The sequence below is a fragment of the Homarus americanus genome, unplaced genomic scaffold (genome assembly GCF_018991925.1).
Source record: "Homarus americanus isolate GMGI-L3 unplaced genomic scaffold, GMGI_Hamer_2.0 scaffold34921, whole genome shotgun sequence".
NCBI lineage: Eukaryota > Metazoa > Arthropoda > Malacostraca > Decapoda > Nephropidae > Homarus > Homarus americanus.
In genome coordinates, this window is record NW_024741901.1 from 1,951,218 (window position 1) to 1,965,621 (window position 14,404).

General features: G+C 44.0%; 1 protein-coding gene across 1 annotated transcript in view; it reads right to left on the reverse strand.

The window, feature by feature from the left end:
- LOC121876354 overlaps positions 1 to 14,404 on the reverse strand; it is a 103,679-nt gene that overhangs the window by 42,590 nt on the left and 46,685 nt on the right. The window contains 2 exon segments of the mRNA XM_042381424.1: positions 5,049 to 5,144; positions 5,146 to 5,155. Of these exon segments, the coding sequence (XP_042237358.1) occupies positions 5,049 to 5,144; positions 5,146 to 5,155 (106 nt within the window).

The window sequence follows — 14,404 nt, forward strand, 5'->3', positions numbered from 1 at the left end:
ACTTATCGACGACCTCAACCCACGCCAGAAATAGACCATGACCTCCTTGACTTAGGCAAAAGTCAGTATAACCGCAATCCCGACGTGGCCAGTCAGTCCCCCTGGGATCACAGCTCCAACGACACCGTAAATGCCCGCGATCCCATTACATGCACTCCCAGCGACGACAGTGACCATCGGACTGCAACCACAGTCAATGGCTGCGACCAGATGATGACGACTCACCCCACAGAGGAACAAGACCCTCGAGCTGCAGCGTCAGTTGATTACTACGACACGCAGGCTCAGGACCTGAACACCTTCCTGTACACGGGTGACGAGAAGTTCGAGGGCCCGCCATTGACTGGGATACAGAAGCCGAGCAAACACTTGCCAAGACGCCTCAAGCTACAGTCTCCGAAATGGCAATCGTTAGCAGGATGAAAATTGTCCAAATATAATGTGTCTCACACTGTCCTCAATAGACGTAATGAACTGTGTTCAACTTATACTAATAATTAGACTCCAGACATCATTCTGTTAAAACAGTACTGGCATAAAGGATTTGTGTTAGCGAAAAATTTTTGGCTAAGCACTCATACCAGAGAACATGACGGTGAGCTTAAATGATGGTGCTGTGGCCGTCAGGTCAGCGTCTGAGTCACAGAGTTACAGACTTCGAGGATCTCAGTTCTGGGGAGTGCAGGTGGAGCATAACTAAATTTGCTATCATATGCACAATAAAATACCTCCCAGACGTCCTTACTTACCCGAACAAGATCAAACCAGTTGCTACGCCACAGAAAAACCAACATACATCAGGACTTAAATGCGCGCCACGCCATACTAGGATTACGGTAATGAGAACTACGTCGGTGTGGCGCTGTATGACAACATCAGAAGGGGAAAACTGCAAAAATTGGCCAGATTTCCTGACATTGGATCAGACGTGCCAGCGCCACAACACCCGGAGCATAATCCTCTCTAACAACGAGGTTGTCCTGAACAGGCACGGCCGCCGGACCCATCAGTACCAGCGACCACCTGCCAGTCAAGCGTGGACGCTTCCCATCCAATCCCCATTATGATCCCCGCCAACATCAGTCAAACCTCGAACGGTAGACTGAGACTCTTCATGAGTCTCTGTCTCAAGCAGGGAGAAACCTGGAAGAAGCTAGTCCAATGACATCGACGACGAGGTTTAATAATGGTATAGGATGTGAAGACGGAGATGGACAACAACATCCCGACCACCAGTTACAGGACCATTCCCCATCCTCACATTAGTCACCAGCTAAGGCAGCTCAATGTCCAGCATGCCTACGTAGAGACGGAAGCCAGCCAGTATCCGCGGTGGACGCAGGAGCCGAGAGACCGGTGCAATGAGAGCTACATAGACGGACATCCAGCACGAGAGCAAACGTCTACATGGATAAAGTGGGCCGCCTTGGTGGGAGGCAGCCAAATAATTACCATATGATTCTGCTGCATTCCTGGAAAGGGATCAGCGACCGATGGGTTCCATTCTAGTACGGTCCTCCTCACCTGCCAGACCCAAAACAAAAACATTCGATAAAGGTTCAAGAACAACTACATCGGCGATATCACGAAAGATCTTTACCATTAGTGAAACAGGAGAACGAGGCTTGACAGAGTCGGAGGAGGACATTTTAGGTCAGCTGCGGCACCATCAGCACCTGCTCCAGCCAGTTCTGCAGTGATTGATTCTACCGACTGGTGACGGAGGCTACCTGACGGAACGCATAGTTCCCAGAGACGTGTCAGCTGGCAAAAGGGTTTAAAACAAACTACCTGGTCAAAAAGTCACATTAACAAGAAGATCCTTGCTCAACTCCCCGACAACATGCCAGATAGAGAGGTTGTATATGCAACGCCTGCTCAGCCTCTGGATACTTTCCCTTAAGATGTTCGGGAAAATCGCCGTTATTCGCCTCATACCAAAGCAGGGTTTCAAATAAAGTCAGGCTGACTTTGACCAATATCGCGATGGTACCCGCCAAACTCTTTTCGGAAAAATAGTCAACAAGCGATTGGTGATTATCTGGAGGATTTGAACATAATCCTGCTGCTCCGGCTTCCGCCAGTACCGATGCAGCATCCACCAGTAGTCAGCCTACGAGCAGATCGCCAAATGCCATGACTGGCCGCCTGCAGCAATATAGTACTGAGGGACGTCAGCAAGGTTTAATAAAGCTTCACGCAGGGCTGCAGAGCAAGATCATACAACCTGGGGCGCACCTGAAAATCTGACTTGCCAGTAACTTCATTATGGGACCGCAGACAAAAATCAAGATGCAAAGGAACATTTTGGAGAAGAATTCTCACTATCGAGCGGCGTGCCTCAGGGCTCTTGTCTCACTCAACCCTTTACACTCTCTACACGGCTGACCTGCCATCCCAATCGTTGCAGCGAAAGTACGTCATGTAAATGACGACGTAACACAGATCGTCACCTGCCCAGGAAGGTCCACAGCAAGGATGGCGCGACCTTACTGCTCGCAATAGAGTAGACTTCGGAGTATGAACATAAATGGAAAATAAAAACAAACAAAACGAAATTTGAGGTCATCATACCCATAGCCAAATCCAGTTGCCCATTAATGATCGACGACGAAGAGATTGAGCATTTGCAAACAAGGCAGGCTGTTTCGGCCTCACTATTTCGGACGCAAGCATCATTTTAACATGTAGACTAAATAAAGCCGTATGTCGCCGCAGCCAAATTAAAACGTTTTAACGCTGATGCCTGAGAAGGATAAGTTCACTTCCTGTACAAGGTACAAGTAGGCCTGTGTTGAGCACCACCAGTACCACCACTTCCGTCACACGCGGGAAGACTAGACTACAAATAACTACAGAGCTTCCAAAACAAATGTTTGAGGTCAAACAGTGGCCAAGCGCTCACCCTACCAGGAGACAGGAAACCATCCACCCAAGAAATAAAACAGAGCCCCTGCTAACTTCCAGGTTCCAATGCCTAGGAAGAAGGGTCTGGGACAAGCCCTGGACGATTCCTCACAGCCCAGGACCTACGCGGGGAAGACATCAACGGAGTGGAGACCCCACGCCTGGTAGGCCCCGGAGCCCTGCCCGCACTACAACAACCCAACCCATGATCCATCTATGTCCGCCACAGTGATCCACCCAGATTAATACCTCTAGGATGATATAAATTCACATTTAACAAGTCACAATCAAGTGAGTCCATAACGTAATACAGCATAACAGTAATACAGTATATGTGTCTAGTTCTCTGATGCCCTATTATAGAATGGATATAAATTCACCAGAGTCGGTGCAGCGAAGAATGACAAAAGTGATTCCGGGACTTAGAACCTTCCATATCAGATAGGTTAAAGAAACTTAACTTGCATGCCCTAGAAAGACGAAGAGTGCGGGGAGATATGATAGAAGTATTTAAGCGGTGAAAAGGAATCACTGTAAGGGGATATAGATAAAGTTTCAGTAATATCTGAGCAGGATAGGACCTTGGAGCAACGGATTTGTTGGATAAGTTTAGGCTTTAGGAGGGAGATAGGAAGAAACTGGCCTGCAAATAGGGTGGTATTGAGTGGTCAAGTTAAATTTGTAGGGCGCAGGAAACCCTGAAAGTTTCAAAAGGAGGCTGGCAGCAGAGGTTCATGGATGAGAGTGTGGTATAACTCCTCGACAGGAGCTGCGCACAGGCCAACCGGCCTATTGCAGAGACTCTTTATTTTCATGTTCTTATACCTGTTCTGATAAGATGTTAATAAACTTGTAAATTGTAAAATCAATCTAGTCATTGTCCATTAAAATAACCATTGTGCAAAATCCTCATTCAAATCCTAGGTTAGTTTAGTTAGCCAACAAACTTCATGAGGGAAACAAGGCAGCCGTCCCCTCTGTTTAACTCACAAACTTTTTCCAACCTTTCCCCCACGACTCCCCACGACTATATGTTGTGACTCTCCATCCTCATGTGTGGCTGTGCCTTGAGCCCCAGCACTTCCATCCTTCCCCACCTTAACCTAAAAAAAAAAAAAAAAAAAAAAACACCTTGGGCCGACCCTCTGAAAATTTAATTCTAGGTTTTGAGAGAGAGAGAGAGAGTCGTTCGTTCGTTCGTTGTTGCTATACCCAAACTTCACACTATAATATCCCTGTCTCTCTCACCTTACCTGTCTCTCACCTCACCTGTCTCCCCACCTTTACCCTGTCTCTCACCTCACCTGTCTCTCACCCCACCTGTCTCCTCACCCCACCTGTCTCTCACCCCACCTGTCTCTACCCCCACCTGTCTCCACCACCTGTCTCTCACCTCACCTGTCTCTCTCACCTCACCTGTCTCTCACCTCACCTGTCTCTCACCTCACCTGTCTCTCACCTCACCTGTCTCACCACCTGTCTCACCACCTGTCTCCTCAACCTCACCTGTCTCACCCACCTGTCTCACCCCTCACCTGTCCCACCTCACCTGTTTCTCCACCCCACCTGTCTCACCTCACCTGTCTCACCTTACCCTGTCTCCTCACCTCACCCGTCTCCTCACCTCACCTGTCTCCTCACCTCACCTGTCTCACCTCACCTGTTCTCACCTTACCTGTCTCTCACCTCACCTGTCTCTCACTCACCTGTTTCTCACCTCACCTGTCTCTCACCTCACCTGTCTCTCACCTCTGGCATAGGTCGATATCTACAGTAAAAACGTCATTGTAGAAATTTACTCACCAATCACCTACCTTCTCTCCACCCACCCCCACACCTCTCAGTTGGTGAAGAGAAGAGAGACCTAACCTAACCTAACCTAATCCAACCCAGCAGGTCAAGATTCTTATAAAATTTTCATCGCCTGTCAGGTGAGGGTTGGTTATTTTGGGGGGTTTAATTTGGTTAGATTAAATTAGGTTTTGTTTGGGTTGGTCAGATCATTTGAAGTTAGGTTAGGTTTGGTTTGGTTTGGTTAGGTTTGGTTAGGTACGGTTAGCTTTGGTTAGGTTCGGTTAGGTTTGGTTAGGTTAGGTTAGATTAGATTAGGTAATATTTTGTCCTACAACCTGCTTACTTACCTGAGGCAGTGAGCAGCTGAAGGCCAGGAACCAGGCGAAAGCTATCATTATCTTTCCCCGCCTGTCAGCAGCGTTGAGGCTCAGCGGGTGTACCACGTAAGAAGTACCTGTAGGTCATACCAGGTGAAGTTGATTACAGAGCCATTACTATACTCCCTTTGTGGTACAGTGGTGGACTAAAGTTCTCTCCCTGTGGTGAAAAGGACTCACTGGAAAGAGTCTCCGAACTGACTTACCCTGACTGTCATCTGGTGCGGGTGTGTGGTTTTGTCTCATTTGGGGTCGATGCTGATTCAGTTTGAAGGAACGAGTTTGACCCCGATTGTAACTCTGTAAAACTATCTGTGAGTTATAATTTATTACATCTAGTGACCTCGAACTTGTGTACCAATGAGTAATTTGAGTGGTATTTCTTTGCCTCTTACCAAATTATTACTTATTGGTTACTTGATGTAGGTAAGACAAACATTGCTCACCTTTTGCCTCTTGTTAGTGGAGGTGGTCTACTAACCCCCTTAACATCTTCTGTCGCTAAGTAAATAAAACATGAAGTGTCGTAGTGAAGGTGTTAACTAAATATTCCCATAATGAAACAGATTAAGGAAAATACAAACATTTCTTCGATCTATCTTATTTCTGTGTTAGCAAGATAGACTCACGTAAACTGTATCATAGAGCAAGCGACACACACACACACACACACACACACACACACACACAGATACGTACACACATGTATGTATGTATGTATGTATGTAAGTGTGTGTGTGTGTAATAATGTTCGCTGGTGCACAAGACAATTTATAGCTTAATTCACATCCCCGGGACCAGGTAAATACAACTACTGGTAACTAATTGTCTGGCTCTTAGTTAATACACTGTTGATTGTCCATTACCTGGCCATGTTAGCTGATTCGCCTGCCTCGCCCCGCTCCACCCCGTCCCTGGCCATGTTAGCTGATTCGCCTGCCTCCCCCACTCCACCCCGTCCCTGGCCATGTAGTCTGCCTGCGCCTGCCCCACTCCACCCCGTCCCTGGCCATGTTAGCTGATCCGCCCGCCCGCCCGCTCCACCCCCGTCCCTGGCCATGTTAGCTGATCTGCCCGCCTCGCCCCCTCCACCCCCGTCCTGGCCATGTTAGCGATCTGCCTGCCTCGCCCCACCCACCCGTCCCTGGCCATGTTAGCTGATCTGCCCGCCTGTCCCACTCCACCCCGTCCCTGGCCATGTTAGCTGATTCGCCTGCCTGCCCCACCTCCACCCGTCCCTGGCCATGTTAGCTGAGTCTCCTGCTCCCGCCCCGCCAGCCTGCCCGCCCCTGCCCTGCCCTGTCCTGGCCCTGCTCCCACCACCGGCCCCGTCCCTATATCATATCTGAGTGCCCCGCCCGCTGATACATTAAGCAGATGGCATTACTGTTTATTAAAAATAATTTCTGGTTAAATGTAATCAGTTTGATGCTGACTCTCCCTGATGGATGTGTTTCACTCTTGAAGAGATTGTTTTATAAAGTGGCTTCTTATAGTGTAACTGTTTTGTTTTGTTTGAAATTGTAGGACTTATATTGATTTGTGTGTGTGTGGGGGGTGAAGGTGTGTTAAAGTAATGCAGATGAAGGTGAATACGTAAACATATGTATCAACGTCAGTATGCAGGTACAGTATATCCAAAATATACACATACTACAGTTACACAGTAGCAAATACAGACTACATGTATGACCGAATTTACACTGTATATTTCCTGTACTTTGGGTGATTCCTTATAAGCTTCACCAAAAGAATTACATCACATTACAGTACAGAATTATGATACAGTAGCTTATGTAATATCAACCTGACCTTTGGAGCCTGATATAATCCGCATGTAAACGCTGCTCTGTAATATGTTTTGCTCTACCGCTTACAGGAAGAGTGTAGGAGTGCATGATAAACTAGCCCTGGCAGCAAGATTAAATTCCTCTATTACCCCCACCCTCTCTCCCATTTCCCTCACAATTGCAGTTATTCTTTTTTCTCTCACTCTTTCATTTATCCCCCACTTCCCTCATTCCTCCAATCACCCTTGTTCCCCTCATTACCCCCACCATACCTAATCCCCCTTCTCTCACTTCTGCCACTCCTTCAGGTACCCCACTTCCTGTTGCTGACGTCTCTATCTAAAGGTAAATTAGTGGGTAGGAAGAGGCTCTTTCAAGTTCCTTCGTCAGGTGGGTGATGGTGAGGTGGGAGTGACAGGGGACTACAACAGGGGTCTAATGAGGCGTCCAAGTCCGGTGTTGTTGTTGGAGACACGTGAGGGTGAGGGTGAGGTGAGGAGAAGGTGAGGTGAGGGGGAAGAGGGAAGGTGAGGGTGAGAAAGAGGTGGAGGAATAAAGAAGGAGGATGAATGAAGGAATAGGTTACGAGGATGAGGAAGAGGAAGAGGAGCAGAAACTGGAAAAAGTAAATTCGGAAAAATAATCAGGAAAAGATTAAGTTTTTTGTGGGGTCGATTTACTGTGAAAATTAGTTTCCTCGAAGAAAAGAGATGGAATAATGTTGTATACCTGTACCTGGGGAAGAGGAGGAAGAGGAGGAGGAGGAGGAAGATGAGGAGGGAGAGGGAGGAAAGGAGGGGAGGAGGAAGAAGAGGAGGGAGGAGGAAGAAGAATAAGAATCGTGGGAGAGGGAAGGAAGATGGGGCGAGAAAATTATATGTTTTGATTCTTCTAATTATTCAGCATCATCTTCGTCAATTACCCAGGATATTATAAATGTTTTCATATATTTTTAATGGCTTATCTTAAAGTTATAATGAAACTTTTATTACATTTGATATACTCATCATCATCACCACCAATCATCACCATCATCAAATTATCATCATCACTAATCATCATCATCATCATCAAATCATCATCACTAATCATCATCATCATCATCATCATCACCACTACCTATCGTCATCATCATACTCATTCCAACTTTATCGACAACTTCAAAATATAGTTGAGTGAGTGAGACACAACTCAGGACTCGTCAACACAGAAGCCCTCAGCACAGTGGTGGAAATGTTGGCTCCGTCAGTCTAAGGGATAAATACATAACTTTCTATCTGTATGTCTGTCAACTTTATTCTATTTCCATCATTTAACTATCAACTGTCTGTTTGTTCGTGTGTCCGCAGGAGAATCTCGGAAACTACTTTACCGATCTGTAGTGATGATGAATGGTGTTATATGTAGTGATGATGGGTGGTGTTATATGTAGTGATGATAGATGGTGTTATATGTAGTGATGATGGATGGTGTTATATGTAGTGGTGATGGATGGTGTTATATGTAGTGATTGTTGATGATGTTATAAATAGTGATGATGGATGATGTTTTATATAGTGATGATGGGTGGTGTTATATATAGTGATGATGGATGGTGTTATATGAAGTGATGATGGATGGTGTTATATATAGTGAAAATGGATGGTGTTACATGCAGTGATGATGGGTGGTGTTATATGTAGTGATGATGGATGGTGTTATATGTAGTGATGATGGATGGTATTATATGTAATGAAGATAGATGATGTTACATATAGTGATGACGGATGGGGTTATATATAGTGATGATGGATGGTGTTATATGTAGTGATGATGGATGGTGTTATATACAGTATAGTGATGATGGATGGTGTTATATGTAGTGATGATGGATGGTGTTATATGTAGTGATGATGGATGATATTATATGTAGTGATGATGGTTGGTGTTATATGTAGTGATGATGGATGGTGTTATATGTAGTGATGATGGATGATGTTATATGTAGTGATGATGGATGGTGTTATAGGTAGTGATGATGGATGGTGTTATATGTAGTGATGATGGATGGCGTTATATGTAGTGATGATGGATGGTGTTATTTGTAGTGATGATGGATGATGTTATATGTAGTGATGATGGATGGTGTTATATGTAGTGATTATGGATGATGTTATATGTAGTGATGATGGATCGTGTTATATGTAGTGATGATGGATCGTGTTATATGTAGTGATGATGCATGGTGTTATATGTAGTGATGATGGATGATGTTATATATAGTGATGATGGATGGTGTTATATATAGTGATGATGGATGGTGTTATATGTAGTGATGATGGATGGTGTTATATGTAGTGATGATGGATGATGTTATATGTAGTGATGATGGAGGTGTTATATATAGTGATGATGGATGGTGTTATATACAGTGATGATGGATGGTGTTATATGTAGTGATGAGGGATGGTGTTATATGTAGTGATGATGGATGGTGTTATATTTAGTGATGATTGATGATGTTATATATAGTGATGATGGATGATGTTATATGCAGTGATGATGGGTGGTGTTATATGTAGTGATGATGGATGGTGTTATATGTAGTGATGATGGATGGTGTTATATGCTGTGATGGATGATGTACATATGGTGATGATGGATGGTGTTATATATAGTGACTGATGGATGGTGTTATATGTAGTGATGATGGATAGTGTTATATACAGTATAGTGATGTTGGATGGTGTTTTATCGTATTGATGGATGGTGTTATATTTGGTGATGATGGATGGTGTTATATGTAGTGATGATGGATATTATATGTATTGATGATGGATGGTGTTATGTAGTGATGATGGATGGTGTTATATGTAGTGATGATGGATGATGTTATATGTAGAGATGATGGATGGTGTTATGCTTGTGATGTTCCGGATGGTCGTGCCTGTAGTGATGATGGATGGTGGTATATGTAGTGATGATGGATGATGTTGCATGTAGTGATGATGGATGGTGTTATATGTAGTGATGATGGATGATGTTACATACAGTAATGATGGAGGTGTTATATATAGTGATGATGGATGGTTGGTGTTATATGTAGTGACGATGGATGGTGTTATATGTAGTGACGATGGATGGTGTTATATGTAGTGATGGTGGTTGGTGTTATATGTAGTGACGATGGGTGGTGTTATATGTCGTGACGATGGATGGTGTTATATGTAGTGATGATGGATGATGTTATATGTAGTGATGATGGGTGGTGTTATATGTAGTGATGCTTAGACAATAAAATGATAACAGTTTAATGCTAAAAAAATGTACTTAGCTGTACCGTTGTAGTGAAAAACATGGTGGAACTTACATACACCGTTAATGAACTATTGATGGAAGAAGTTTTGGGGACTGAACAGTGAGACAATGTGGAGCCTCCCGGAGGGTGGCGTCCTACCGTGGCCTAGCAGAGGGCGGCTCATCTGCTCGTATATATATATATTTATATGCAGTATATATCTTCTTTTTTTTTAGTAAATTTATCTGTATATCAAATATAAAATTTAACCTATGATGAATTTCTGATATGGCAGGACAAGACGGTGTTAATATTGCATCTGACATTTTCATATTCAAAATGATAATGTAGACCATATGTACTTCTGTTATGTAATGTTGGTACAGAAAAAATTCACACACCCTCCCCTTCCCCCACCACCATCAAAGTAGCGTCACACTCAGCATTAATTGCCGTCGTTTTACTCAAAGGAAGGTCAACCTCTTTGGTGTTCACAATTTATTGGTACTCTCATTAGGGTGTTTGAGAGTCGTTGAATCATGATAGTGTGTGTGTGCGTGTGCGTGCGTGATCGTGTTTACATTGGGAACTCTTTGTTGGTCAGCATAAGTATATATTCAAGTCAGTCTCCTAACCTAACCGAACCTAACCTAACCTAACCTAACCTCACCTCACCAAATAAACCTGACATTAAATTACCCAAGCATAATCTTTCCTATGGTGAATCTCCAATTTCATTTCACATTTCAGTATAACAGAAAGACAACATTCACCAGCCAACACAATTACTGGACCACGATAAGCTGTTTGAGACAATGTAGCTTAGGTGCTTCATGATCCTGTGGGCTGTACTCACACTACACCCCACTACACTACACTACACCCTACTACACTACACTACACCCTACTACACTACACTACACCCTACTACACTACACCCCACTACACTACACCCCACTACACTACACTACGCCCCACTACACTACACTACACCCTACTACACTACACCCCACTACACTCCACTCCACCCACTACACTATACCCCACTACACTACCTACACCCCACTACACTACACCCCACTACACTACACCCCACTACACTACACACACTCCACCCCACCCACCCACTACACTACACTACCTCCACTCCACCCACCCCTGCCTGCACTACACTACACCCTACTACCTACACCCCCCACTACACTACACTACACTCCACCTCACCCACCCCACCCCACTACAGTACACTACACCCTCTACACTACACCCCACTACACTACACTTTCCCCTCCCACCCCACCCCCACTACACTACACTACACTACACTACACTACACTACACTACACTTTTCTGTATTAGTGTACTATGTAACAACAACACTTGATAGTGATTTACTGATCTCGTGTAATGGTTTCAGGGGTTGACACACACACACACACACACACACACACACACACACACACACACACACACACCCTGATTTTATGTAGCTAACTATATTATATAATAGGGAAGTTTGAGTATATACCTGTATACTGTATATGTTGAGGAAATTATCGTTGGTGACGGGGCAATTGGGTGAAGTGGTGGTGGTGGTGTGATGCCTATTGTCTTGTTGGAGAGGTGGTGGTGTTAGGACTCTCTCTCTCTCTCTCTCTCTCTCTCTCTCTCTCTCTCTCTCTCTCTCTCTCTCTCTCTCTCACACACACTATATTCATTTAGATTGTTTGAAATTTATGCCTCAGGACATTTTTTTTTAATTTGTTAGGAAATTAATGTAAAAGAAAAGATAATTAAACTGGCCCCCCTTTGTCGTCCACTGAGACAACAGGTATCTGGTACTGGATCTTCTGCCATGTTTGGTTAGACTAAGACTCGTCTGTCATTGGCTAGCGAGTCAGCTAATTAGGCATCGTAGTTTCGTCAGTGAATATCTGTTGTTTATCAAGTATATGACAACACAGACCAGTTTGAAGTGGTATAACCTTCCTGCTACAGCGCCCCTGTGTTGTCTGTGTAAACATACCGGCGAGTTATCTTCCCCTCGTAACGGAGTCCAAGAGAGGAGCTCTGAATATATTATGACCATAGAGTTACGGAGGAAATAACGCTCTACCTTCGATGTTTCTCTCGGTACTGTACTGCCTTACTGTGAGTAGGGTTGGGGTGGGGTGTGGTGGTGTGTGTGGTGTGTTGTGGTGTGTGGTTGTGTGTGGTGTGGTGTGTGGTGTGGGGTGGTGTAGTGTAGTGTAGTGTAGTGTGGTGTGGTTTGGTGTGGTGTGGTGTGGTGGTGTGGTGTGGTGTGGTGTGGTGTGTGTGTGTGGTGTGGGGTGGTGTGGTGTGGTGTGGTGTGGGGTATGGGTGGTGTGGTGTGGTGTGGTGTGTGGGGTAGTGTGTGCTGTGTGTGGTGTAGTGTAGTGTGGTGTGTGTGTGTGTGTAGTGTGTGCTGTGTGTGTGTAGTGTAGTGTGGTGTGGTGTGGTGTGGTGTGGTGTGGTGTGGGGGGTGTGTGGTGTGAGGTGGTGTACACTATATATATATTTATTTAGTACAATGCATCACTATCATCTTTAAGGTCAACGGCTGGCCATCAAGTAATGCTGTGATGTGTGACCACGACAACAAAGTATTTCATTCTGTAACAGTTCATGAAAAAGTTGATGTCAAATTTTGTCTCATGTTATCTTTCTAATGGACACTTTATTATCTTACATTTAATTAAACAACTACAAAGTGTATGTTGGAGAGTGATAAAAACTTAATATGTTAATATTGTTAAACTTGAAGTACACTCGGAAACCATATTCTCTAGCCCACCTGGGTCGGTGCTGGAGGTTAGTACAGTGTCCTTTCTGGACGGGGGCCCACTCTAACTATCACGAGGCAACACACGCACGAACACACACAGTCATAGTACAGCTGTATAGATGATGTTATGTATAAATATTGTATATGGCATTTTATACTCTGCATTATCTTCATTATATATGAACACGAAGAAAAATTACCATAGGTTGTAGTTACGAAAGTATGAATGGAAATAAACACTTCCAAACCACCCAGTGAATCCACACAACGTTTACAGCGCTTCCACCACACCCCATCTATATCTTTTATTCCCCATCATTCGCGTAACTATATGAAAAATCGTGTTTAATCTAACTACATATTTCAAAAACCTTAAATTACATGTGGATCAGTCACTCCTCATTTGACACACTTATAGTGTAATACTTTGACCATCCCACCTGGGCACATGGCGGCCCACGGTAACTCTCACGGGGCAACATACGCACGAACACACAAGTTATGATACGAACCCTTCCAGGCTTCACTATCATTATCATGTTATGTTCATCGTGCTCTGTATCTTGGTAACTAGTCATAGTATCAATACATGGAGGAAAATCTATATTAATATACTGTAATATTGCATTTTATTGCAAACCGTATATATATATATATATATATATATATATATATATATATATATATATATATATATATATATATATATATATATATATATATATATATATATATATATATATATATATATATATATATATACTTTTCCTCACCATAGCAAACGAGTTAGCATAGCATAACCAAACAGCATTGCAAGGACCAATAGGTCTGTATATAATGTGTGTGCACGCGCTAAAATGACCTTGTATATTTTACTAATGTCTCATTGTCCATGGGGTTTCTTACAGTTGGCTGTGAGTTTTCTATTTTGTCTACCTGCCAGTTCAACAGGACTGCTAACCATCCTCCCAGCAACTCATATGCCATCCCAGACCCACAGCCTATATGTATGGTGCAAGTCCGTAGTCCAATACATACAAGTCGAGCAGTCAAGCGTTGGTTTGAGGCGCACCCTCAGATTATTCTATTGGACTGGCCCCCTAAAGAAGCCGATTGTAATCCAATAGAAAATCTATGGGCGCATATGGTTTTTGAATGGGATGTTGAGGAGAAAACGAGGGAGGCAGTGAGGAGACACGCACATAATGTGTGGGAGGGAATAAGGAGGAGGCCGAACATCTGCAGCAATCTGGTAGATTCCATGCCCACCAGATTGCATGAAGTTATAGCAGCAGATGGAGGTTGGACGCGGTATTAACCTGTGGTCAAGAATTAAATCTCCGCCCACGACGGTGCCTTGTAGGGGGTGGCGGGGGAGTTAGCTCTCTGGTGTAACCTAGTTGGGGCCACATAGACTTCGTTTCCTAACTCTCGGGAATTTGTCCAGGTATTT